This window comes from Geotrypetes seraphini, chromosome 1 (genome assembly GCF_902459505.1).
Source record: "Geotrypetes seraphini chromosome 1, aGeoSer1.1, whole genome shotgun sequence".
Taxonomy (NCBI): Eukaryota; Metazoa; Chordata; class Amphibia; order Gymnophiona; family Dermophiidae; genus Geotrypetes; species Geotrypetes seraphini.
The window spans coordinates 460,292,934-460,319,459 of NC_047084.1; the positions used below are offsets into that span (position 1 = coordinate 460,292,934).

The 26,526-nt window shown below is 44.6% G+C and overlaps 1 protein-coding gene across 3 annotated transcripts in view; it reads left to right on the top strand.

The window, feature by feature from the left end:
- PLXNA3 (plexin A3) overlaps positions 1-26,526 on the top strand; it is a 479,210-nt gene that overhangs the window by 344,854 nt on the left and 107,830 nt on the right. For all 3 annotated transcript variants that reach the window (XM_033922827.1, XM_033922819.1, XM_033922836.1), the window contains exons 15-17: positions 391-527; positions 1,838-2,008; positions 12,961-13,054. In XM_033922827.1, coding sequence (XP_033778718.1) covers positions 391-527; positions 1,838-2,008; positions 12,961-13,054 — 402 coding nt within the window. The remainder of the gene's footprint in view (positions 1-390; positions 528-1,837; positions 2,009-12,960; positions 13,055-26,526) is intronic.

Consider the following 26,526-nt stretch of genomic DNA (forward strand, 5'->3'; position numbering starts at 1 on the left):
CAGCCAACTTGACAGCTTTGAGAACCAGGTTGAGGCAGTTTTAGATTTGGATTCCCTCCCTCCCATTTCATATATAATGAGATTACAATTGCCTAAGGAGTACAAAGACTGCATTTACTTGTATGCAAATCTGGCTTAATCTTCTTTAGGTGGGTTGGAGTCACCTGGGAGCCGATATTCAGAGCGTTTTAAGTGGGCATGAGAGGCTCTGGCCCACTTAAATCACATATCGGTGGTCACTCGCCATTGGCTAAATATTGGGAGGGGGGGGTGAGGAGGGCTGGTGACCACTCCAGCTTCTCCAGTGATTCAAGGAGGATAGAAAGTGAAAAGTTCTCATGTCTGCAACCTGATTAGGCTACCTTTTTTAAATCTCCCCTTTCCTTTCAGACTCCCAGCTTCAACAGAGTGAGCCCAGCAAGGGGCCCTGTGTCTGGTGGCACACGAATAACCATCTCCGGCAGGAACCTGGATGCTGGCAGCAGTGTCTCTGTGCTGGTGCGGGATAGAGAATGCCAGTTTGTCAGGTAGATGGAAAACTTCATCCTGGACCAATGGTTAGGGTTTTGAGGGGGTCCAGAACTAATTATTCCAGCTATACTCTGAGTCAAGACACTAGAAAACACTGGGTCATCAGATGGTTATGCCTCATTGCATGATGGGTCTTGTAGTTGCAGCATATGCAAGTGAAGCCACCTCATACAGTAGGATGTCCTGCTATTTAAAGAATGTATGTAAAATCTCAGTCTGGTCCAAACAAACCCAGGGTTTTTCCTTAACAGTACATACAGAGTGTAACCAAAAATGGCAGAGATTTCTAGGCCTATCCAGTCTGCCCCTTTTTCCATTTCCTCCTGGAGTTCCAGAAACTCCATTTGATCTCCAGATCCACTACTGATCCTGTCCCAAGCTTTAAAAATGCTGTGTTATAGAATGTATGCTTTAAAAAAAAAAAAAAAAAGAGTGACGCACTTTGACAGTATTAACTGATTAGCTTTGTCGTGAAAGTATTGATCCATCCTTAATTGATTACATTATTAGAGGAATGTTGGTTTAAAAACCCACACAAAAATGCATTGTATAGATGCACAATGAAACAAGCATACATTCACCCTGCCCTGTCGGTCACAAAGCTAATCTTGGTAAATTGTGCTAAAAGGCTCATTTTTCAGTCTTACAGATTATTCAGTACTTTTCCCCAGCTGATTTGCTCAATTTTCCCTCACCCTATTTAACAAAGGATCAGGCACTAAAGACCTTGGCTACACTTCATTCTTTGGGTTTTGGAGGAAGGGGGTTGAGTGAGTTGCGATATTAATTTTTGAAGCAACTGGGGGTTGTGAGGCCCCCATCAGAAAAGCACTTCACTCCATTAGACAAATAATTTTATCTTGTTTCGGTTAACAGATTAAAACACATCCTAGGTTTCAGAATGTCTCCAGTAACTGAGCAAATCAAATGGAAGAAATTTTTTTAACCTAATATGCAACTTACAAGGCAGGAAAGCATTACCTGTCCTGAAGGGATCAATATTAAGCAGGGACATTTATCATGGAAGGGAATCCTAATTCAGCCCAGAACACATTCTGAGCTTCCCCATCTATTACTACTCTGCAGCAACTAAATGAGTAAGAATGTGGTGTGCAACCAGAAAATATGTGACCTGGGATTCACAGAGCAAAGAGAGACACAGGCAGCAGCAAAATAAACCATTATTAAATAGGGACTTTTATCACTGGACAGAGAGAATAGAAAATGAGCAGCTCATCTCAGCAGATAGGTTTATTTAAAATGCCTATGCTGTATCTTCAAATTAATTAATTCTTCTTAATGGCAGGAGGAGCCTACGGGAGATTGTCTGCATCTCGCCTGCCTCTTCTCTGGGTCCAAGCCAAGCAACAGTCACTGTGGGCATGGACCGGGCAAACATCTCCAACCCAGGCGTGTTGTACACCTATTCGGAGGATCCCTCCATCTCCAGGATTGAGCCTGAATGGAGTATCTGCAAGTAAGGGGCCACAGGGAGGCGGGTGTTTTTGCAAGGGTGGTGTATGCTGCAGTGTGATGAGTTCAGGTTCTCACTGGATCTGATCCAGTAAGAGATGACATAAAAACAAAAAGAATAGCCTTGCTGGGTCAGACCAATGGTCCATCAAGCCCACATGTAACTTATTTCATCCATAGCTCTGCCTGATCTCTGGTTTCACTCCCACCCTTATAGCTACTTAATGATTTTCTGTATCTGTCCCATGTTTCACCCCTCACACTCCTACCATTTAGGATCCTCTCTGTTTCTCCCAGGCTTTACTCCTCACTCTCTTTCTCCACTGAGGATCGTCTGTACTTGTTATAAATTCAAAAGATCGTCTGTATCTGTGCCAGTCTTTGCAATTCACTCCCCTAATCATAATTGTATTTGAAAGGATAATCAACCTTTCCCTATTTGCCCATTCCCTCCTCCACTCATGATTTTACAGACTTCTGTCATCTCAGCCATTTTCTTCTCTAAACTGAAAAGTATTGGCCTGTGCTTCTTCATCAGGAAGACATAAGAACATAAGCAATGCCTCCACTGGGTCAGATCTGAGGTCCATCGTGCCCAGCAGTCCGCTCACACGGTGGCCCAACAAGTCCAGGACCTGTGCAGTAATCCTCTATTTATACCCTTCTATCCCCTTTCCCAGCAGGAAATTGTCCAATCCTTTCTTAAACCCCAGTACCATACTCTGCCCTATTACGTCCTCTGGAAGCGCATTCCAGGTGTCCACCACACGTTGGGTAAAGAAGAACTTCCTAGCATTTGTTTTGAATCTATCCCCTTTCAACTTTTCCAAATGCCCTCTTGTTCTTTTATTTTTTGAAAGTTAGAAGAATCTGTCCCTCTCTACTCTATGCCCTTCATGATCTTGTAAGTCTCTATCATATCCCCTCTATGTCTTCTCCAGTGAAAAGAGACCCAGTTTCTCCAATCTCTCAGCGTATGAAAAGTTTTCCATCCCTTTTATCAGACGTGTCGCTGTCCTCTGAACCCTCTCAAGTAACGCCATATCCTTCTTAAGGTACGGCGACCAATATTGGACACAGTATTCCAGGTCATCCTTCTCTAATTCACCTGTCTCTAGTTCTTTAATACCTTTTTGGAAGTGAGAAGACTAGAGCAGAACACAGTACTGGAGATAAGACAGCATGGATCAACATAGAGGCAATATAAATAATTTTTTAACATCCCTTTCTGAAAAATTCTAACTGCATGCTTAGCTGAAGATCTCAATATATTGTCCAAGATCCTTTTTCTGGGTGGTAACCCCTAATACTGAACCCAGTGTTGTGTGCATATACTTAAGATTATTTTCTCTAGATGCATCACTTTGCACATGTCCATGTTAAGGGCTCACAGCCTTCCCCCCGGATGTCAATTCTGATGTTGGAGAGGAAGTTCAAGGCCAGATAATCGCTGCCTGGCTGGCCTGGAATTTCCTCTCTGATATCAGAATTGATGTCGGGGGGAAGGCTGTGGGCCCGGCGCTTGTACGCGCCTGGCCTGGCGTAGGGGAAGCAGGGAGAACAGAGCGCAAAGGCAACGCGAGTCAATCGCGGAGCCCGGTATGGACTCCACGATCGACTTGCGTTGCCTTTGCAATACACTGGTCAATCGTGATTGACCTTTTGGACACCCCTGCAGTGGAAGCACTGGGCTCTTTGACTCTAAGTATCCTTTTATTTCAAATGGTTGAAATTGAGCCCTTAGATCACAGCACCTCTCTTTTCTCATCTTCATTTTTCCACAGAGCTCAGTACATCTGGATAGGCACCTACCTAAGTGCATGTGGAAGTGGCTTGTGGGGGGGGGGGGGGGCGGGGAGAGAGAATGAAAGACAGAAAGAAAGGGAGCAGGAAGAAAGAATGAAAGACAGACAGAAAGAAAGGGGGCAGGGAAAGAGAAAGTAAGACAGAAAGAAAGAAAAGGGGGCAGGGAGAGAAAGAAAGAAAGAAAGGGGAGGGGGCAGGGAGAGAGGAAGAAAAAGTTGGACTCATGAAGAGACAGAGAGAGATATTGGTTGGGGAATGGAATGAGGTCTGGAGGCAGAAAGAAAGAAATATTGGATTTACAGTCAAAAGAAGGAAGTGCAACCAGAGACTCATGAAATCACCAGACAGCAAAGGTGGGAAAAATGATTTTATTTTAAATTTAGTGATCAAAATGTGTCCGAATTTATATCTGCTGTCTATATTTTGCACTATAGCCCCCTTTTTACTAAACCGCGATAGTGTTTTTTTACGCAGGGAGCCTATGAGCGTCGGGAGCAGCGCGGGGCATTCAGCGCAGCTCCCTTTGCTGAAAACCGCTATCGCGGTGTAGTAAAAGGAAAGGGGGTATTTGTCTACTTTTGTATAGTTGTTACTGAGGTGACATGGCATATTTTAAAGTGATCTGCCTTGACCTCTTTGGAAAAAAAAAAAACCCTAAATATAAATAATTAACATTTTCTCTGCGTACAGTGTGCTTTGTGGTTTTTAAAAAAAATTTTATTGTTGGTAGATCATTTTGATTTGGTCATTTTAAAAGTAGCTCGCCAGCCAAAAAAGTGTGGGCACCCCTGCACTACTGTATCTCATACTAGCTACCACATTTGTTCAGTGAGGTAATTGGTCTGTCTTCAACATGGGATTATTGGTGTGTGTCTACAGCAAGACCCGTACAATAGAAAGAGTGCGAGCTGCTGCAAGTTATCACTTGCGTAATATATTGTCTCAGTAATGGGCTCTTTTGCCTTGCCAAAAAGTGAGCTGTTCCAAACCCAGTGTTGGTTACTCCCTCCTCCCCCCCCTCCTGTCCTGCACCTCCACTTCAAGAGGTCAGTGTTCCACCCGAGAGTCAGGCCCTGAAATGCATCCAAAGGAATAGAGATCAACAAGAGGTCCTCTAGTCTTGGTCCAAACACCAGATGGTCCTGCAGAAGGGCACATAGATGTTCATATGAAGACTGATTTGCAAAAAGCTCAATGTTTGAAAAGAATCAGTCATTCGGTTTATGTCTTGGGGGCCCTGGCTGAGCTCTGCATAGTAGTTTCTGTGGGTAAAAGAACCCAAGACCTGCAGGGATTATATCTCTTAAGCTTTGAAACTGCACAAAGACAGGATTTCCACATGCATCCATACCCCTGTTTGTAGACCCACTTTCCTCTAGCTAGTAATTTGTGGGTTGGCAGAATGGAGACTGTTTCCTGATCAGAAAGTGAATGGTTAGATCAGCCTGTGCCTGCAGAGGTGCAAAGAAACCATTCCCCGTTAGTTTCTACATAGGAACAAAAAGAGCAGGACTTATTTCGGTTTCTCTTCATGTTTTGAAGTTTGCTGGGGAGAACACCATGATACTTTGGGAGATAGTAGATTCGAAGTTGGTCAAGGATTAGAAACCTCCAGTTTGAGAGAACATCATGACTACTGGTGCACTGTGGAGAGAAAAAATTAATTAGTAGAAATATCTTGAATCTTTATATGTTTTGCTATGTATAGTGGGGAGAGAAGATCATGAACTCTGAACTGCGTGCTTTAAATGGAGTAACAACAGGCCTCTTCTAGAACATGGAGGCCCTGCTTCCAGATTTTTGGTAACGTAGACAGGAGTACTCCAGTTCTTACAAACTGAATTTTGCTGTTCCATATTTTTTTCTTTAATTGAGGGGAGAGTGTAATATGGCCTCTCAGGAAAGATTTTAGTGAGAGGGTTTGGAGGTGGGATGAGGAGGAGTCCTTCACTCTTCTGTTTCTGAGAAAACAGCTGGCTAGAGGAAGCCTGCCTCATATCTGAGATAGCACACAGCCCTTGGCATGGTTCTGCCAGCTGTACCTGAGAAATCAAACAGTAGAATGGAGCATATCCCCACTTTGAAGGAAAAAAAATCTCTCATGTTGAGGCATATGTGAGATGAGATGTTACTCCAGAGTACTGTATCGATATACTCCAGGCAGTGTGACACTCTAAAGCCAACTGGGAAATGGGGTGATAAGAGGGGCAGGGTGGAAGTATCATGGATGTTTATAATGTATTCAGATTGTTCCAATTATGTAAACCCAATCAAATAACATATAGAGAGGAGAAAGGGAATTGGGGCTGTTTCATGAGAGGAGGAGCTAGGGTCATGGGCTATAAAAACCTTGGTTTGTCTTGTAACAAACAGGATTTAACCTTGGATTTGTTAGAAGTTTAATATGGTATGTTATATGTTTACAAGTCATTATGATGAATGGTTGAATGAAAATCAATAAACATTCTCTCATGCTGATTAAAAGTCTTTCATGAGGAAAGAGGACTCTGATGTGAATATATGTGGATCTTCTCAGGAATGTGAGAAGTATGTTAGGGGCCTGTCCAGAAAAGTACCAAGCCCTGTTGAAAGGTAAAGAGAAATTGAGCTGCCCACCTAGTGCTCTGTCCCAGCTTTGAGAAGAAAGGATCAAACAGAGGTTCAGGCATTTAGAGTAAAAGGTGCACAAGGATGCTCAGAGTCGGAGAGCCCAGCATCAGGCCCAAGGGAAATGAAAATATCCCAACCAAGTTGCAAGGATGGAGTGCCTCTATTCTGTCCATACCTCTCTGCTTTATTTATTTAATTCGTTTTCTATCCTGTTGTCCCCAAAGAGTTCAGACCGGGGTTACAGGTTAAACATACATAGTACAGTGGTGCCTCGCATAACGGACGCCTCGCACAGCGAACGCTGCGCACAACGAACTTTGTCTTGATTCGTACAACGAACTTCGTTTCACACAACGAAGTCGCCCGAGCTGCATCCTTCCGCGCAGGCACTGCGCTTAACTGCCCTCTCTCCGCCTGGCTCCCTCTTGCCCCCCCCGACTCCCCGACACGATCGGGGCAAGAGGGAGCCCAAGCCCTCTTGCCCCCCCGACTCCCCGACACGATCGGGGCAAGAGGGAGCCCAAGCCCTCTTGCCCCCCCGACTCCCCGACACGATCGGGGCAAGAGGGAGCTCAAGCCCTCTTGCCCCCCCGACTCCCCGACACGATCGGGGCAAGAGGGAGCCCCAGCCCTCTTGCCCCCCCGACTCCCCGACACGATCGGGGCAAGAGGGAGCTCAAGCCCTCTTGCCCCCCCCGACTCCCCGACAAGATCGGGGCAAGAGGGAGCCCAAGCCCTCTTGCCCCCCCGACTCCCCGACACGATCGGGGCAAGAGGGAGCCCAAGCCCTCCTGCCCCCCCGACTCCCCGACACGATCGGGGCAAGAGGGAGCCCAAGCCCTCTTGCCCCCCCGACTCCCCGACACGATCGGGCCAGGAGGGAGCCCAAGTCCTCCTGGCCACGGCGACCCCCTAACCCCACCCTGCACTACATTACGGGCAGGAGGGATCCCAGGCCCTCCTGCCCTCGACGCAAACCCCCCCTCCCCCCAACGACCGCCCCCCCCAAGAACCTCCGACCGCCCCCCAGCCGACCCGTGACCCCCCTGGCCGACCCCCACGACACCCCCAACCCCCTTCCCCGTACCTTTCTGTAGTTGGCCGGACAGACGGGAGCCAAACCCGCCTGTCCGGCAGGCAGCCAACGACGGAATGAGGCCGGATTGGCCCATCCGTCCCAAAGCTCCGCCTACTGGTGGGGCCTAAGGCGCCTGGGCCAATCAGAATAGGCCCGGGAGCCTTAGGTCCCTCCTGGGGGCGGGGCCTGAGGCACATGGGCCCAACCCGACCATGTGCCTCAGGCCCTGCCCCCAGGAGGGACCTAAGGCTCCCGGGCCTATTCTGATTGGCCCAGGCGCCTTAGGCCCCACCAGTAGGCGGAGCTTTGGGACGGATGGGCCAATCCGGCCTCATTCCGTCGTTGGCTGCCTGCCGGACAGGCGGGTTTGGCTCCCGTCTGTCCGGCCAACTACAGAAAGGTACGGGGAAGGGGGTTGGGGGTGTCGTGGGGGTCGGCCAGGGGGGTCGCGGGTCGGCTGGGGGGGCGGTCGGAGGTTCTTGGGGGGGGCGGTCGTTGGGGGGGGGGGGGGTTTGCGTCGAGGGCAGGAGGGCCTGGGATCCCTCCTGCCCGTAATGTAGTGCAGGGTGGGGTTAGGGGGTCGCCGTGGCCAGGAGGACTTGGGCTCCCTCCTGGCCCGATATTGTCGGGGAGTTGGGGAATCGGCGGGGCAAGAGGGCTTGGGCTCCCTCTTGCCCCGATCGTGTCGGGGAGTCGGGGGGGCAAGGGGGCTTGGGCTCCCTCTTGCCCCGATCGTGTCGGGGAGTCGGGGGGGCAAGAGGGCTTGGGCTCCCTCTTGCCCCGATCGTGTCGGGGAGTCGGGGGGGCAAGAGGGCTTGGGCTCCCTCTTGCCCCGATCGTGTCGGGGAGGCGGGGGGGGGGCAAGAGGGCTTGGGCTCCCTCTTGCCCCGATCGTGTCGGGGAGTCGGGGGGGCAAGAGGGCTTGGGCTCCCTCTTGCCCCGATCGTGTCGGGGAGTCGGGGGGCAAGAGGGCTTGGGCTCCCTCTTGCCCCGATCGTGTCGGGGAGTCGGGGGGGCAAGAGGGCTTGAGCTCCCTCTTGCCCCGATCGTGTCGGGGGTGCCAGGGACCACACGGAGTCACCCACCGTACCACCCGATTCGGGTAAGCGCAGGTATCGGTGGGTGGCTTATTTGCGGGGGGGGTGCCTTATTTTACATTTTTTTCTAAAAAGGGGGGGCTGTCTTATTTGATGGCCCTGCCTTATCATCGGGGAAACACGGTAGAAAAAAAAAAAAAATGAACAGTTAAGTCCCAGTTTTTGCCGCTGAGACTCTGCCCTCTCTCACTGTAAAATTAGACTCTACTTAGTCTGTCTTTAAATTTAAAAAATGTGTGTTGTTTTAAAAAACAATTATGTTTTTAGATGTATCTAAATAAAAATAATAACCAAAAATTTATCTTTTTTTATGTCATCTTAGCATATTTTATGCTGCAGAACGAATTATTTTTTTTTACATGTATTCTTATGGGAAAACGCGTTTCACATAACGAACGTTTCGCATAACAAACTTGCTCCTGGAACCAATTAAGTTCGTTGTGTGAGGCACCACTGTATACAGATTAACAGGCTACAATTTACACTGGGTTTGCTACAATTTCAGTACAAGTTTCCGATAGAAGTTTTTTTTCCTAGCTAGACACATATTAAGGGTCTAAACCAGTGGTCTCAAACTCAAACCCTTTGCAGGGCCACATTTTGGATTTGTAGGTACTTGGAGGGCCTCAGAAAAAAATAGTTAATGTCTTATTAAAGAAATGACCATTTTGCATGAAGTAAAACTCTTTATAGTTTATATATCTTTCCTTTTGGCTAAGTTTTAATAATAATATTGTCATTTATAGCGAAAGAGACATATGATCAAGAAACTGTTATATTTTATTTTTGTGATTATGATAAACATATCGAGGGCCTCAAAATAGTGCCTGGCGGGCCGCAAATTTGAGACCACCGGTCTAATACTAATATACAGTTACTGGTTACAATTTATCCTGGTTATTCTTACAGTGCAAGTTTTTCAGTACAAGTTTTATCCTAATTGACACATAGACAGTTTACAGGTTGGATTTGCCGTAGTTATAGTAGAAGATTTTTACCTTACAAGCTTTCCTTATTTGACACCTACCAGGTTCTGGTACCAGTGTACATTTCTTTGTAATCCATCTAGAAACTGCAACCAGCTTGTTTCAAGTGCTTTGCTTTGAAGACATCTCTTTTGAGCTATTTTTAAGGACTGGTTTTCGTGAAGGAGGATCCAGGCCAGGGTTTCCAAGTGGCTAAAGCAGTGGTATTTACTCCTAGCCCTCAGGTCAGGTTTTCAGGATATCCCTAAGGCGTATGCAAATGTACCTCATGCATATCCATTAGGGATCACCTGAAAACCTGACTCAAGAACTTGGAGTGAATATAAATACCACTGACTTAGAGGTAAGGGACAACATATAAGGCTAATTTGTGTTGGGGGGGAGGGTAGTTTGGCATATCCATTTGTGTAAGATATAGTATAGGTACATTGCAGACAGATTTTGTAGTAGAGAATGACACGGTGATAAAATTCATCACCGTTCCCGTCCCTGCGGATAACCGCGGGAAATAATCCCATGTCATTTTCTAGTGTCTCTTTCAACCTCGGTCCTTCTACACCAGCATTCTTCAAAGCAAAGCTTGCGGTCAGTGGTTGTGCCCAATTATACTCTGATTCTTTCCTCTCTCCTTAAAGAATGACATGAAGATGGTTTCCCGCGGTTATCCGCGGGGACGGGAACGGTGATGAATTTTGTCACCATGTCATTCTCTATTTTGTAGCTTGTTTTGTTTGTTTGTTTTTATGCTTCTTGTCAATATTAAAATTTTATTGGATTTTTCTTTCATTGTAATCTGCCTAATAATGTGTAGGCAGAATATAAATTATTAAAATTAAAATAAATAAATAAAGGGCACCCATGGGAGAGATTCCTTGTATGTTGCTGTTCCTTGTGATCCTGGGCAAGTCACTTAATCCCCCCCCCCCCATTGCCCCAGGTACATTTTTAGATAGATTGTGAGCTTGCCAGGGCAGACAGAGAAAAATGCTTGAATACTTGAATAAATTCATATAATCCATTTTGCGTTCCCCTGGGAGAATGATATAGAAAATTAAAAAAATAAATATTGCCCTGACCACCACCAAGTGACTGATTTCAAAGAGAAGCCCTGCACTCTGTTAGGACCAGAGCCAGTGCAAGAATAGGGTACATCCTAGACCAGCCTTCAGGCTTGTCCCTCCCCCATCAATTAACATAATAAGTAGGATGATTGATTGTGGCATAATTATGTAACTCTGTATAGAGCAGGGATCTCAAAGTCCCTCCTTGAGGGCCGCAATCCAGTCAGGTTTTCAGGATTTCCCCAATGAATATGCATTGAAAGCAGTGCATGCACATAGATCTCATGCATATTCATTGGAGAAATCCTGAAAACCCGACTGGATTGCGGCCCTCAAGGAGGGACTTTGAGACCCCTGGTATAGAGCCAATGTATTGTAACACCTTGCGGAAGCTCTTTGTAACTCTGTATTGTAGCACCTTTACAGAAACTCAAGCAGACCACTCTGAATTGACTCCCCAGTCATTAGTAGCGGTATATAAGCTCACAATAAATTATCTTTCAGATCTCTAGACTGCAGTCCCCCCTCCCCAAGACTATAATTAAACTCAACGATCATGATCGTCACCCAAAATAAAGAGGCCTATATTCACAGCAATTTAGCTGGCCACTGACTGGTTAAATCACTTGGTTGGGACAGGCCACTAATTTTCAGTGGCACTTAACTGGCTATCTCCCCCTCCCCATCTTTTATCAAGCTGCGTTAGGGTTTTTTATTGCAGTGCTTGGCAGTAAAAGCTCTGATGCTCATAGTATTCCTATGAGCATCGGAGATTTTACCGCTTTGGCCTGCGATAAAAACCCCTAACGCAACTTGATAAAAGTGTGTGTGTGGGGGGGGGTAAGTTCCTCTGAAATTTATGGTTAGTGTCTAACTCAAAGCCAACTATGTTCGGGGAATTCTGGAAGCGGAGTCAGCACTTTGCCGCAAAAATGGGACCACATAAAAGTCTACCCTGAATACCAACTTAAGTGGCTGTGTGTTAGGCAGCTTATAAAGAACCAAATATTCAAAGCTGAAGCTCGTATGGGTCCCGACGCTGAATAGGGAATAACTCAGACGGCAGTAAGCAAAACGCTTACTGCCACCAGCTGAATATTAGACCCACAGGTTAAACTACGTGCTGATGGTTCTTTGGGTTTGTGTGGCTGTAAGGGCTTATTGTTTTGCTTTGACGGTGGCTGTTGTTTGCTACCTCCAAGTAATTGCTGCCCTAGGCGACTGCCTAGGAATTCCTAATGGTGGGTCCAGCCTAGGTTAGGGTTGTAGTTTTTAGCTTAGCCCCCAATTCCTGCTGCTGGTAAAGGTAGATTCTCCTGCAAAAGTTAAGTTCTGTAACAATTTTGTGGCACATCTGCATAAATTTGCATATTAAATGAGGTAAACCTGTTCTGTTTTGTACAGACAGTTCTCTTCTGACGTGTGTTTGGTTAACTGATTTGCAATTATTTTTGAAGGAAAAGGGATCTTGATTGATGCTGGGAAAGGAAGTGGGAACACAGAATAGACAGGGTAAACAAAAGGATCTGGAGGATCAGAAAGGGGAGAGAAAGGGGATATTGATGAGAGGGGGCTTAGGGATAGGACAGGGAAGCTAAGGGATGGGAAATGAAAGGGAGAGGAGGGAGGTTTTGGAGCAGAGTAAAGAAAGATCTCAAAACAAGTTGAGGGGTGGGGTCAGGAGAGGAATGGAGGATCAATTCTTTATGCATACATCTTTCCAGTGTTGATCCCCCTCGTTCACACACTCTCCACTCTTATTCTGATTCCTTCAATGTCAGTTCTCTGGCCCACTCTAATCTCCTTCATTCTCTGATCTCCTCTCCACACCAATTCCAATCCGCTGGATCATTCTGCACTCACCCCACCCTAAGACCCTGCCTGATGCTTTTTGTCATGCGCTCTCTCTCTCTCTGTCTTTACTTTTTCATTCTAGTTTGTTAATAGGAAGAGAACAACAGCAGCAGGTGCCTTGGGCTGTATTGGCCGTCTCTGCTATTTGGATCTGAGATGCCTTGCTTTTGAAGCACGGGAGACTGTATTGCTGCATGGTTCAAAGCATCAGATGAGAGTGATGTGGCCTGAGGCAATGCGCTTCTGCTAATGCAAAATCAAGATCAGTGAGGAGGAGGGGAGATGCTGGGGCAGTGTGGGCCAACACTGCTTCCGCTTTCATCTGGTCCACGAGCTCCTTGACAATTCTGCAGGGAATAGGGAATTCTGAGCAAGGGCCAGATTTTACCACTTAGTCGCTTGCACTGGTATATTACTTGCCATCATTAATTTAAGTCATCCTCTTCTTGTTCTCCATCCCACAGTGGCAGCACTCTGATCACCGTAATTGGCACCCACCTCCTCACCATCCAGGAGCCACAAGTGAGAGCGAAGTACAATGGCATCGAGACAATCAATGTAAGTCCCAACCGCAGCAGTTGTGAAAGCATGCATTGCCAACTTCATCCGGAACAAATCCCGGGGGTTAGCTGGAGGGGTTAGCTGGGGGGGTTAGCTGAAGAATAGATAAGGAAGTATGAACTTTGAAGAGGACTTGGTGTGTTGCTTAACTGAGAGGGAGATGGCTGAGGACCTCAAGAGATCATAGAACATAGAGTTAGGAGGCACTTGAAGAGGCCCTCAACAAGCAGGAATATAACGTTAAGAGAGCTCATGGAGCATCCTAGAAAGACAAGGCCTGGACAAGGGGATATGAAGTAATAGAAACAGCATGAGATGGGTACTGAGGCCAGCGTTGGGCAAGTAATATATTAATTACTAAGTGATCCAGAAAAGAACAGAAAACGCCAGGTCTTCAAACCAACCACACTTTAATAGCAACCATATAGATAGGACATTCATATAACTCATTAAGCATTCATACTTCTCGACACGGGCCGATTCGGCTAAAAAGCCTGCCTAAAGAGTCCTGAAAAGTATGATGATAAAGATATGACGTAATACAAATATACAAACACCATATAATAATGAGAAACTATCATATAAAAACATGTAAAACGAAGATCTAAGCAATAAAACATAACCAAGTCACAAATAATACTAAAAGATCTATTTTTAAAAAAAGGGGTTGACAAAGAATTAAAATGCAAAAGAATTAGGTAAAATGTCCTATTTGGAAAATACCAAACTTGAAAAGTCAGAGGATATTTAAAATAGAATGATCCCTAGAATAACAGAATTTATAAAGACTTATCCATCCATTGATATATAATGAGAGACCAATGGCATGACATCAGTACTAAAGAAATAGGCTGCACAAAACCACCTATAGCACAAGAACTTTGATTGTATTTTTTTAAGCATTCTTGACTTTTATTAATGTAAAGCAGGGGTGCCCAAAACATTGATCACGATCTACCAGTAGATTGCAAAGACAACGTGAGTTGATCGCGGAGCCCAGGATTTCTCCCTACTTCCCCAACACCAATGCAGCAACAGGCCAGGCCTCCTCCTCCCCCCCCTCCCCCGACATCAATTCTGACATCTGAGAGGAAGTTCCGGGCCAGCCATGCAGTGATTGGCTGGCCTGGAATTTCCTCTCCGATGTCAGAATTTACATTACATTACATTACTGGCTTATATTCCGCCTGTACCTTTCAGTTCTAAGCGGATTACATCAGAACGATAACTGGACATTTCCAGGAAGAGAAATACAAATTACAATTAAGGCGTAAGGTCTAAAGCAATTTTGATGAGTGGGTTCTAAGAGGGGGAGAGAGGGGGAAAGGAAGGGATTAGGACATTTGGGTGAATTTCTTGAATAGTAGGGTCTTGATTGCTTTGCGGAAAGCCTTGAGGTCAGTTGGTGCTGTCAGTAGGTTGGTGATGGAGGGGTCCAATTTAGCTGCATGTGTTGCAAGTAAGTTGTCATACATCTTTTTGCGTTTAGTTCCTTTAAAAGGGGGGAAGGAGAAAGGGGATTGGGTTCTCCTCTGTCTGGTTGAGAGGTTCCTGTTTAGACGGTTGTTTAGGTGGGTGGGTGCCGTTCCGTTTAAGGTTTTGAATAACATACAGTATAGTTTGATTTGGATGCGGGCTTGTATTGGAAGCCAGTGTGAGTCTAGGAAGGCGTTGGTGATGTGGTCAAATTTTCCAAGGGAATAGATCATTCTGAGGGCAGTGTTCTGCACAGTCTGTAGTTGTTTTATTAGGTAGGTAGGACAAGAAAGGTAGAGGATATTGCAGTAATCCAATAGACTTAGGACTAGGTATTGAACTATGAGTCTGAATTGTTCTTTTTCAAAGAATTTTCTGATTTTGCGAAGGTTGCGCATGGTGAAGAAAGCTTTTTGTGTGATTTTGTTGATTTGCACCTGAAGAGTGCAACCTCTGTCTACTGTTACTCCAAGGAGTTTGAGAGTGGGTTGTAGGGGATATTTGGTGGTTTTTATTTCTAGCTCTGTTATAGAAGGGGTTTTGTCCTTTTCAAGCAGTAGAAATTTAGTTTTATCTGGGTTGAGCTTCAGTTTGTTCTTTCATCCATTTTTCCACTGCTTCTAGAGTTTTTTCCAGGATGCCTGATTTGGTGGGGTCTTGTGTGTCAAAGGGGAGGAGTATGGTGATATCGTCTGCATAGCTGAATGAAGTTACTTTGAGTTTGTCTAACAGGGTACCGAGGGAGGAAATGTAAAGATTGAAGAGCATGGGTGACAGTGGGGAACCTTGGGGTACTCCGCAGGGATTGGTCCAAGGCTCCGATATAAGATCGTTTGTTTTTACTCTGTATGTTCTTGTTTTAAGGAATCCTTGAAACCAGTTGTATACTTCGCCTGAAATCCCTTCGGGAGGGAAGGCTTGTGGGCCCAGCATATGTGCGGTCGCTGCACGCACCTCGCCTGTTGCTGTGTTGGCGTCGGGGAAGCAGGGAGAAATTGGCGGTGGTGGCTGGGGGGGCAGAGAGAGAGAAAGAAAGAAAGGAGGCAGGGAGACAGAAAGAAAGAAAGGGGAGGGGGCAGGGAGAGAGGAAAAAAGTTTAAAGTTGGGGGAGAGAATGGAGTGTGTTGGGTGGCAAGGGGCAGGCAGGGAGAGAGGAAGAAAAAGTTGGACTCATGGAGGGACAGAGAGATATTGGTTAAGGAATGGAATGAAGTCTGGAGGAGAGGAAGCATGCAGGAGGCAGAAAGAAGGGAAGAAATATCGAATGCACAGTGAGAAGGAAGTGCAACCAGAGACTCATGAAATCACCAGACAACAAAAGTAGGAGAAAAGATTTTATTTTCAATTTAGTGATCAAAATGTGTCCGTTTTGAGAATTTATATCTGCCGTCTATATTTTGCACTATGGGACCCCTTTTACTAAACTGCGATAGTAGTTTTTAGCGCAGGGAGCCTATGAGTGTCAGGAGCAAAGTGGGGCATTCAGCGCAGCTCCATGTGGTAAAAACAGCTATCACGGTTTAGTAAAAGGGAGGAGAGGGGTATATTTGTCTATTTTTGTATAGTTGTTACTGAGGTGACATTGCATATTTTAAAGTCATCTGCCTTGACCTCTTTGAAACCCCCCCCCCCAAATATAAATGATAATTAACATTTTCTCTGCATACAGTGTGCTTTGTGGGTTTTTTTTAATATTTTTGTTCGTAGATCATTTTGACATGGTCATTTTAAAATTAGCTCGCAAGCCATAAAAGTGTGGGCATCCCTGATGTAAAGTGAATTTCTATAAGACCTAAACACACCCCTGAGACAGGCCTCCACCTGGAGGCTGAAACATGTGCAATGTTGGGTCATCAACTGGATCCTTTCCCAATAAGGACAATTACGTTTATAGGACTTTTTATTCTTGTGTTTCTACATGTATATTTCACTGTGTATACTTCAAGTTTATTAAAAGTTTGTTATACACGCAATATCAAATAAATTCCATGCGTATGACAATAAAAATTTTTGGGAGACAAAAAAAAACAATTTGTACAAGTAAACATACAATGTATGTACACAAATAATTAGCGATACATAAGGGAAGAGGGGTGAACTACAATTTTTAAGGAAAAAGCATCATCAGGAGGGTAATGAAAAAATGTTTTACAAATATGGCTAAGCCTAAAAAGAGAATGGGGGAGGTTGTGACCTATACATAAGGTCTGGTTAAATTTAGGTATTTGAGCCTGGGATTGATGATAGAAGAATAATCCTATCTATGACTCAAATGCGTCTTTGTACAGGTAGCATTTTAATGTGCTTTTAAATTTTTCTAATGAGGTTTCTCCACGCAAATAGATTGGTAAATTGTTCCAAAGCTGGGGTGCTATGACTGAAAAAATTGTAGCTCTTCTGGTACCTATTATTTTTAAAGAAGGGATAGTCAGCAAATGCTGTTCCGTTGATCTTAGAGTCCTGGCTGGAGAGTATGGCATCAAAAAACGATGCAGAAATGTTGGTTTGTTGGATTTTGAAGGCTATCAGTGCAATTTTATAGATTATTCTGTGCGAAATTAGTAGCCAGTGTGCTTTTCGTAGAAGAAGTGTGCATGATCATATTTTTTTGGAGTTGGTAATAATTTTTATTGCTGTATTTTGTATAATTTGTAGCCTTCTTATTTCTTTCTGAGTTATGCCATGATACAATGTATTGCAGTAATCCAGCCTGGAAATAACCAATGAATGAATTAGAATATTAAGAGCTTTTGGTTTTAAGACTTTGGATAAAGATCTAATGAGACGTAGCTTATAGAAACAGTTTTTAACTACGGAACTAATCTGATCATGAAAAGAAAGTTCTTGGTCTAATAATACTCCTAGTATTTTCGTCGTTGTTACTTTTTGTAATGGGAAATTGTCTAAGAGTTCAAGTTTCAAGTTTATTGACTTTTAATATACCGACCATCAACAAGTATCTGGCCGGTTTACAATAAAAAATTTTTAAAAAGAAGAAATATATATATATATAAAAAATAATGAAAAGTGCACACCAAAGACATTAACTAGACAGACTTGATTGTGAGGGAGAGTAGGAAGGATGGGGGGAAGTTACATGTTGAAAGAAGAAAGGAGAAAGAGGGATGAGGGTAAAACAAATAGGATGGGATCGCTTTATAAAAGCGGTTGGTTGAATATGAAAAGAAGAAAAAAGACGAAGAATGAAAGAAAGAGGAGAAAAAAAAGAAAGAAGAGAAAGAAAAAAAAAAAAAAAGAACGAGAAAAAAAAAAAGAATATATAAGAGGGAAAATCTAAACACAGGAAAAGGCATCGCTAAATAAGAAAGTCTTCAGACTTATCTTAAATTTATCAAGTTGAAGTTCGGATTGGAGTGACTGTGGCAGAGCATTCCACAAAGTTGGAGCTACTACTGCAAAGTTTATTTTCCTAGTGTAGAAGAAATCTTTTATAGAAGGAATTGACAAGAGTTTCTGATCGGCTGACCTCAGTAGACGTATTGAGCGTTGAGGAATGAGTATTTGTGATGAGAATGGAAAAAACATTATTGAAAATTTGGTTACGTTCAGGGCCAACATGTTGTCTTTAAGCCATTGACTTATTTGTTTTAACTTATTGTTTATACTTATTATCTCATTGGAATCAGCTATATTTAATGGATACAAAAGCTGGATGTCATCTGCATAGGCAAAAGCGGAGAATCCAATGGACTGACTTAAAGTGAGGAGTGGCGACAAGAAAATATTAAATAAAAGAGGGGACAAGATTGAGCCTTGAGGGATGCCATAAGAGTTTGTATAGTTGTTTGATGATGAATTGTTGAAAATAACTTTGGCTGACCTATCTTGAAAATATGATTTAAACCAGTTTAGCACTTGGTCAGAAATGCCAATGGAAGACAGTCTCTTGATGAGTAAATGATGGTCAATGGTATCAAATGCTGCAGATAGATCAAGTGAGATCAGAAGTACAGATTTATGGTGATCTAAGTGGTATTGGATATTGGTTGTAAGACCTATCATAGAGTGTTCTGTTGAGTGATTAGATCTGAAGCCTGTCTGATTGGGATGTAATGTATGCGTTTTTTCTAAAGTTGCTTACATGATTGAAAACAACTTTTTCTATTAATTTAAAGATAAAGGGTAGATTGGCAATAGGTCGGTAATTTGACTCAATTGCAATTGAGTCTTTAGGAATTTTTATTCTTGGATGGATGATTGCTTCTTTCCATTCTTTCGGTATAAATCCTGGCCAGGCCACCTAGATTTAGCCCCCAGTATTCAGTGTCAGTGCCTGGACATGGCCCGGCACTGAATATTAATTGCTAAATCAGCTGGTAACAAAGAGTTTTTCAAAAATGCTTGTCACCACCAGCTGAATATCGGTGGTGGGGGGAGGGTATCTTCTGTGTTTGTCTTATGCTTCTTTTAGGGCTAGATTCACTAAGCAAACCGATCGTGTACCGATCGGTTTGCGATCCGATTTCCCTCCAACTCAATTCTCTAACCTCTGTCCCGCTCATCCTCCAATCTTCGCATGCAAATGACGGGTAGGCAGTGATTCACTAAACAAAATGAGGGACACCGACTGGGCTGACCGATCCAAAAATAAGCGACTGCTAAGGACCAGTTGCTCGGGTCCTTTCTGACTGCCCTGCCTTCTGCCGCCCTGCTCTTTGCTCCTCTTCTCTGCTCTCTGCCCTGATCTCCTGCTCTCAGCCCCAACTTGCCAGCTCTGTCTGTCACGATCTCCTGCTCTCAGCCCCCGACATTCCAGCTCTGTTTGCCCCGATCTCCTGCTCTCAGCCCCTGACTTTCCAGCTCTGTTTACCCCGATCTCCTGCTCTCAGTCCCCGACTTTCCAGCTCTGTTTACCCCGATCTCCTGCTCTCGGTCCCCGACTTGCCAGCTCTGTCTGCCCCGATCTCCTGCTCTCGGCCCCCGACTTGCCAGCTCTGTCTGCCCTGATCTCCTGCTTTCAGCCCCCGACATTCCAGCTCTGTTTGCCCCGATCTCCTGCTCTCAGCCCCCGACATTCCAGCTCTGTTTGTCCCGATCTCCTGCTCTCAGCCCCCGACTTTCCAGCTCTGTTTACCCCGATCTCCTGCTCTCAGTCCCCGACTTTCCAGCTCTGTTTACCCCGATCTCCTGCTCTCAGTCCCCGACTTGCCAGCTCTGTCTGCCCCGATCTCCTGCTCTCGGCCCCCGACTTGCCAGCACTCTGCCACAATTGCCTTCCCTGTTGTGCAAGCCCGTGGTTTTAACCTGTGGGTTTAAAGCTGGTTAAAATCACAGGCTCGCTGGGCTCACAAAAGTTAGAAAAGTTAAGAGTTTAAAAAAAAAAAGGCTACTGCTGCTTTAAGCTTGCACAGACCATCTATAGATGGTCTGCATATGCTTCGGGATTGCTATAGAGTGATCCGGGTGCTCGGTTGGGGGGCGTGATTTCAATAGCCCTTATTTGCATGAGAGCGATTCATGAATCAGCCCCCCAGACACGGATCAGATTAGATCCGTGCCCTTAGTGAATCTATCCCTTAGTTTGGATAGTGTTTTTGCCCCTGCAAGGCTGTCTTTTATCCACCACTCTTTCTGCTCCTTAGTCATCCCACATTATAACAGCTCCTTTTTGATAAAAATGTTTACTCCATGTGTGTTATTTAACCTTTTGAAGTATTTGAGTATCCCTATGATAGTCTTTCCTTTTCTGAAGTCTCATTTTGTAGACCATTCTGATACTATATCTCTGGACCACCTCTACCTTTTTTGTTGGATTCCAGAATGGGGCACAAAACTCCTGATATAACGGTATATAAGAAATAAATTATTATTATTATTAATGACTTATGTGGAAGCATTAGCACTTTTTTTTTTTCTTCTCCATACTCATTATTTCCTCTCCTCGAGGAGAGCTCAAAGCAATTTGCTGCCTGAGGAAAGGGATGGGATGGTCCCTCCTCCTCAGGGGTGAGGTAGAGTAGGAAAGGGTCCCCTCATGAAAAAAAACACTACCTTTTCTCTCTTCCTCCCCCCTCCTCAGTGGCGTAGCAAGGGTGAGGCACCCGGGGCAGTGGCACCCCTCCCCCGCCCTCTTCTCTGCCCGCTCCCATCCGTTCCTTCCCCATCCCCTCCTGCCACACGCCCCTTCCCCTGTACCTCTTTAATGTTTCTGGCGCGAGCAACAACCCCAACCTGCTGCTCGCACCAGCGTTGACTCTCCCTCCCTAGGCTCGGGTCCAGGAAGTGACGCCAGAGTAAGACAATGATTACTAGTTCTTTGACACAGCAGCAAAGTTAATGAATCACTTGGGTATATTGCTTACCATCTCACAAGTTTCAACTTAAGGAATATGAAATCTACACATATTGCACTTCTATTAAAAATCATACATTACTTAGCTTTTGTAAAGTCTGGGTACCTCTAGATAAAGATTATACCAATTATATTTTGCTTAAAAATTTATTAAGGAGAAGAGGAGATAGTAGATGCTGAGGAAGGGCTAAATAGATGGGCCATTTGGTTTTTATTTGCCATCCTATTTCTATCTTTCTATGAACAAGAAACAGTAGGAGGGTAAAATGTGATGACGGCAGATAAGACAAATGGCCCATCCAGTCAGCCCATCCACAGCATCCACCATCTCCTCCTCTCCCTAAGAGATCCCACATGCCTGTCCCGTGCTTTCTTGAATTCAGACAGTTTTTGTCTCTACCACCTCTTCACAAAAGTAGTCAGAGATGAAGTAAGTTGGTTAAAGAGGTACAGCGAAAGGGAAGGGGGTGTGTGCGGTAGTGGGGGGGGGGGAAGAGAGGAGAATGGGTGCTGGCGCCCCCCACCAAGGCAGTGCCCGGGGCGGACTGCCCCTCCCCCGCCCCCCCCTTACTACACCACTGCCTCTCCTGTCCCACAGTATTAGTCCATCCCTCTCTCCCCAAGTAGAAAAGAAGACAAGTGTCCCCTTCAAATAACAAGAGATGCTCAGGACTCTCCCTTCTTTCTATCCTCAGCTTCTGCAGGGCATGGGAGGTACTCATTCTTAGCTAAGTGGTATGGCTTCAGTCAGCCCTGGGCTCAGCTTTAGAGGCTGGTGTGCACTAGGTTGAGGAGTGGGAAGTGCTAAAAATACTTTTGTTTCAGGGTGCTGATGGCCAAGAGAAGAACAGTTGAAAAGTGGCTGAAGTTGAGTTGGTTTCCCAGGGTGACCTGCAAGCCACCCATCACAGTTTTTTGAGGAGGGGCTCAGGGACCAGAACTGACTGTAAGGCAGATGGGGCCTAGGTGAAACTGAGAAGCCTACCCCAAGTTCTCGGTATACGTTACTGTTGTGTAGCTGCACAGAATTTATCCCGGCGTGAACAAGAGGGGTGAACTCTTTGTTTTCTTACCTTGACTCTCATACACACTCCCTCATTTTGTCCGCCCTCCCTAGCAATCACTCAGTCCCAAGTCTCAGTATAAACACTGGTCCCACATACAGAGGCATCTTGGGGGGGGGGAGGGGAGGAGGAGTCAAAGTGACATTTTCACCCATCACCTTTGCCCACCCAGCACAGCATTCATTTCCTTTATAATAAATGTAAAGACAAAAGTCCCAAGTGCCTTGTATGCATAGAGATCTAAATTCCACTTTCAACCACCAATTTAAAAAGTCATGAGATTTATTTGACAGCATCATTCAACCAGTGCTTCTACGTGGGAGCGAAATTTTAGGGTCCATACATGATAGGACAGACTCTTAAGTTCTGTAACTCAAGGTGCCTGCGTCAGGGGTCATATAGTGTGGTCTCAAAACAGAGTGCTTCCTGAACCATTCAGCACAAACATATTCCATTTTGTGATGACAGCATCTGCTTGGCTAATGTGCTATTTTAATTTTCTGGAATACGTTTGCTGCTAAACGGTTCAAGAAGCTCTCTGTTGACCCCTAACGCAGGAAGTACTTATTTTTACAGAAAGTGTAGTGGATGTCTGGAATGCCCTCCCACGAGAGATTGTGAAGACAAAATGGTGATAGAATTCAACAATGTGTGAGATAAACAGAGGAACACATATAAAAATGGATGGAATCCAATTAAAGCCAAACTTAAGTGACCTCACAGCTGGAGTGAGCTTTGACTGCAGCCTCAAAAGTAAGACCATGCCGGGCAGGCAGACTTCTATAGTCTATGGTCCTATAAATGGCACAAACAGATCAGGATCAAAGCTGGAGTGGGCTTCAATGGCAGCTCCAGTAATTGGGAAATAGGATTGGTGCTAGGCAGACTTCTACAATCCGTGCCCCAAAATTGGCTGGGGGAAGATAGAGAGAAAGTATACCAGTGTTAAATTATGAAGAATTGGAACCTGTGCAGAGTGCCAAATACAATTTTGGCCACCTTGTTAGGCAGACTGGATGGACCATGTAGGTCTTTTATCTGCCGACATTTGCCATGTTACTATTAGCGTTTCTTTTGCGCATTAATGGCAGCCATATTGTGCATTTGATTAAAAATTGCTGTCTTCTGCACATGCACAGTCACGGTGGATAGTCACATGAAAAACATAATGCACTTATAAATATGTGCCTGTGGATACACGCCTATAGTCATGGTTTCCACCCTGCATATGCTGATGGCTTGCAGGTCTGTAGGGAGCTTGCCTGTAAGATTGGCGTGTGAGACATGTGCAGCCTTCTGCGGGCACTTTAGAAAGTTTCTGAGCTGTCCCTGACCTGGTGAAAACTTTCTTGCTTTGTAGACCATGGTTTCACTCCCAGCATCGCATTGGTTCTGTCTGTGCATTGCGACGGGATCCTCAATAGCCTCATTAACATCCATTTTGACACATTTCAATATAGCTTGCGGTCATCTTTACCACACATATTATGTCTGCGCTTATCTCTTTCCTGCATTGCTTGGCCAGGATTTATTCATTTATTTGGTTACTTTTATATCCTGTCCTCCCCAACAATCTCAGAACGGGTAACAAGGTTGACATGCATAAAGCTTAGGCAAACAAATTATGAATTTACATTTGTACAGTAATGTTAGATATAGAGTCAAGCTTAGCATAAAATGTGGTCTTTAAGTTAACATATGGTTATTTTCATCTTCAGTTAACAACCAGAGTGGATCTAATTCAGCATGCATTAGAATATATATGGTTGGAAAAGAGTGACTGGATTTAGGGGAAGAGGTAGGTTTTATTGCTTTCCTGAAGTTCAGATGCCCTTTGAGGGATCTGATCTGAGGAGGCAGTTGATTCCAATAGCTTGGTAGGATGTGGGAGTAGGAACGCCGTCTGGTACCCTTAATCTTCGGAGCAATTTTTTAACAGACCTTTACGTGCAAAACTTCCATTATAAAAATACTTCCCTCGGGGTACTGAAATCTAGGGGACACATTATGGGCCCTGTACAGAAAGCTAGTGCAATTCTAACTGCATGGTTCCTGTGGGGTTTACATGCACAATCATGCACCCAGCTACATAGCAACCAAACTTCCTCCATACATCCCAAACACACCACTCTGCTCCCAGGAGGAAACATGTCTGCAAATAGCAGGAGCAGGTGGTGCTCCAGAGCCTTAAACTCCTTGTTCCCTCCCTTCCTTATCTGAGCACAGCCAGTTTGCAGAAGGCAGCTTCAAAACAGACTGCTTGTGGCCAACCCCGGCATGGCCTTTCCTCTGACGCGTCACTTCCGACACCATCAGCGGAAAGGCCCTGCTGGGGCTGACCACGAACAGCCTGTTTGAGGCTGCTGACTGGCTGCGCTCGGGTATGGAAGGGAGAGAAGGAGGAAGTGAGGGAGTTCACGGACACTTTGGGGCTTGTGGGAGGAGGGCTTTTCATCTCAGGACCACTGCCATACTGGTGCTTCGGGGCAGAAGGGAGGGGGTTCATAGCTGCTTGGGGGCTTGAGGGAGGGTTTGTGGCTCAGGATGCTTCTGCTGTTGCTTTGGGGGACTTTTTTTCCCTCCCCAGCGGTAATTTTTTTTCCGATTGTGTGAGAGTCCTGATTAACTGAGACCGAGTTAACCAAGACTCTACTGTAGTAGGTAATTTAGGTGTAAGGGAACCTCATCGGCATAAAAAACCTCCTTAATTAAACCTAATAAAGCCGCTATACATTAAATAGGATATGTCCAATGCTCATCTGGAGGAAGGATCCACCACATCGACGACGGCCAGCGTTTCGCCTGTGCTGGCTGCTTCTGGATGTGGAAATACTGGTCCTCTCCTTATAATAAGTGTGACTTTTCAAAGCGTCTCATTTGCTTCACAGCCAGCACAGGAGAAACGCTGGCCATCATCAATGTGGTGGATCCTTCCTCCAGTTGAGTATTGGATATATCTTGTTTAATGGGTGATGCGTCAAAACCGCGCGGGACTAAAGTGCGCCGACAATCCCGTGCAGGACTTATGCGTGCCACGTTCAAACTCTTGCTGTTACCACTCTGTGGGGGGGGGAATCCCCCACTAACCTGATAAGTGTTTGTGGTCCTGTTAGGAGGGAACACCCCCACTGAAAACTGTCGTTTTCCTTAGTTTTTTGGGTATTCGGCAGTTTTCAATGTATTGTGGGGGGGGGGTCTCCACCCTCCCCCAATGGAAGCGCAAACACTTGTGCCCCCTCCCCCCCTCATAGTGGTAACAGCAAGTGTTTGAACGTGGCGCACATAAGTCCTGCGTGGAATTATTAGCGTGCTTTAGTCCCGTGCGGTTTAGTTATGGTACTGTTTAATGGATAGTGGCTTGTCTCTTGCATTGCACAAAACTTTATTAGAAGGCTTAACTGAGAAGATTTTTTATGCCGATGAGGTTACCTTACTCCTAAATTACCTACTATTTAGTTTACATGGTGTAGGTGGGGTTCTGAGGCTTTTTCCTGCCTCTTATATTGAATCGGACTAAGAACTGTCTATGCTTGAGCCTTAAATTGCCACTATTAAAAATACATTTGTTATATGATATAACTGTTGATGGTGACTGTATTGTTTAATGTATAACGTGTGCTTAGTCATAGTTATAGAATAGCTGCCAATGGCTTTGTATCAGGGTTCCTATAAGGAGGCAACCACTTACAAAATTGCCACCTTGGTATATTATAAAGAAGCAAGACCTATGTGTCTTTTCAAAATTGTCTGGAAATAGGTGTCCACTTTACTTTAAACCATAAGAGAACTGTTATGATAATGCCCTCCACACGCATGATGCATTGATACTTTTTTGCATTGATACTTAGCTATAGTTTATTAAAACTTGATATACTACCCGGCCTTCACAGATCATTGTGATTTACATTAAAATATAAAACTATAGAAGATCCGGCCTTCTCGGTATCCTTGAATGCAGAGAAGGCCTTTGACTAAGTAGAATGGACTTTTATATACCAAGCAATGGATTGGTTTGGAATAGGATCCGGATTTATTCAAACCTTGTATAGTTCCCCTTCAGCCAGATTATATATTAATAATACATTCTCGGAGCGTTTTTGTCTGAAGAGGGGAGTTAGACAAGGATGTCCCTTATCTCCTTTGCTTTTTGATATTGTTTTGGAACCCTTGTTGTTGGCCATTCAGCAAGCAAAGGAGAGACAGGGAACAGAATCCCCGCGAATATCGGGGGAGTACTGTATATAAATAAAATTACAATAGAAAGCATCAATTAGAAAAGAACTCCATATAACAAAGAAAAAGACCTTAACTCATCAGAACAGAAAAATCATTCCTACCAGGAAAAATAAAAAGCGAAAGAAAATACCAAATTCTTAATTATTTTTCAAGTCTACCCATCTGGCATGTCAATCATGCTGCAGATTTACCTACCATCTGTAAAAAGACAAACCTCATTTCTAAGACACTTCACAAACAACATCACTATACGTGGTTAAACATTAATAATATCTACATTTCTGACTGTCATTCAGCTATTTTTTTCAATCCTACATTTGGCAATGGGGGGATTAAGTGACTTGCCAGGGTCACAAGGAGCAGCATGGGTTTGAAACCAC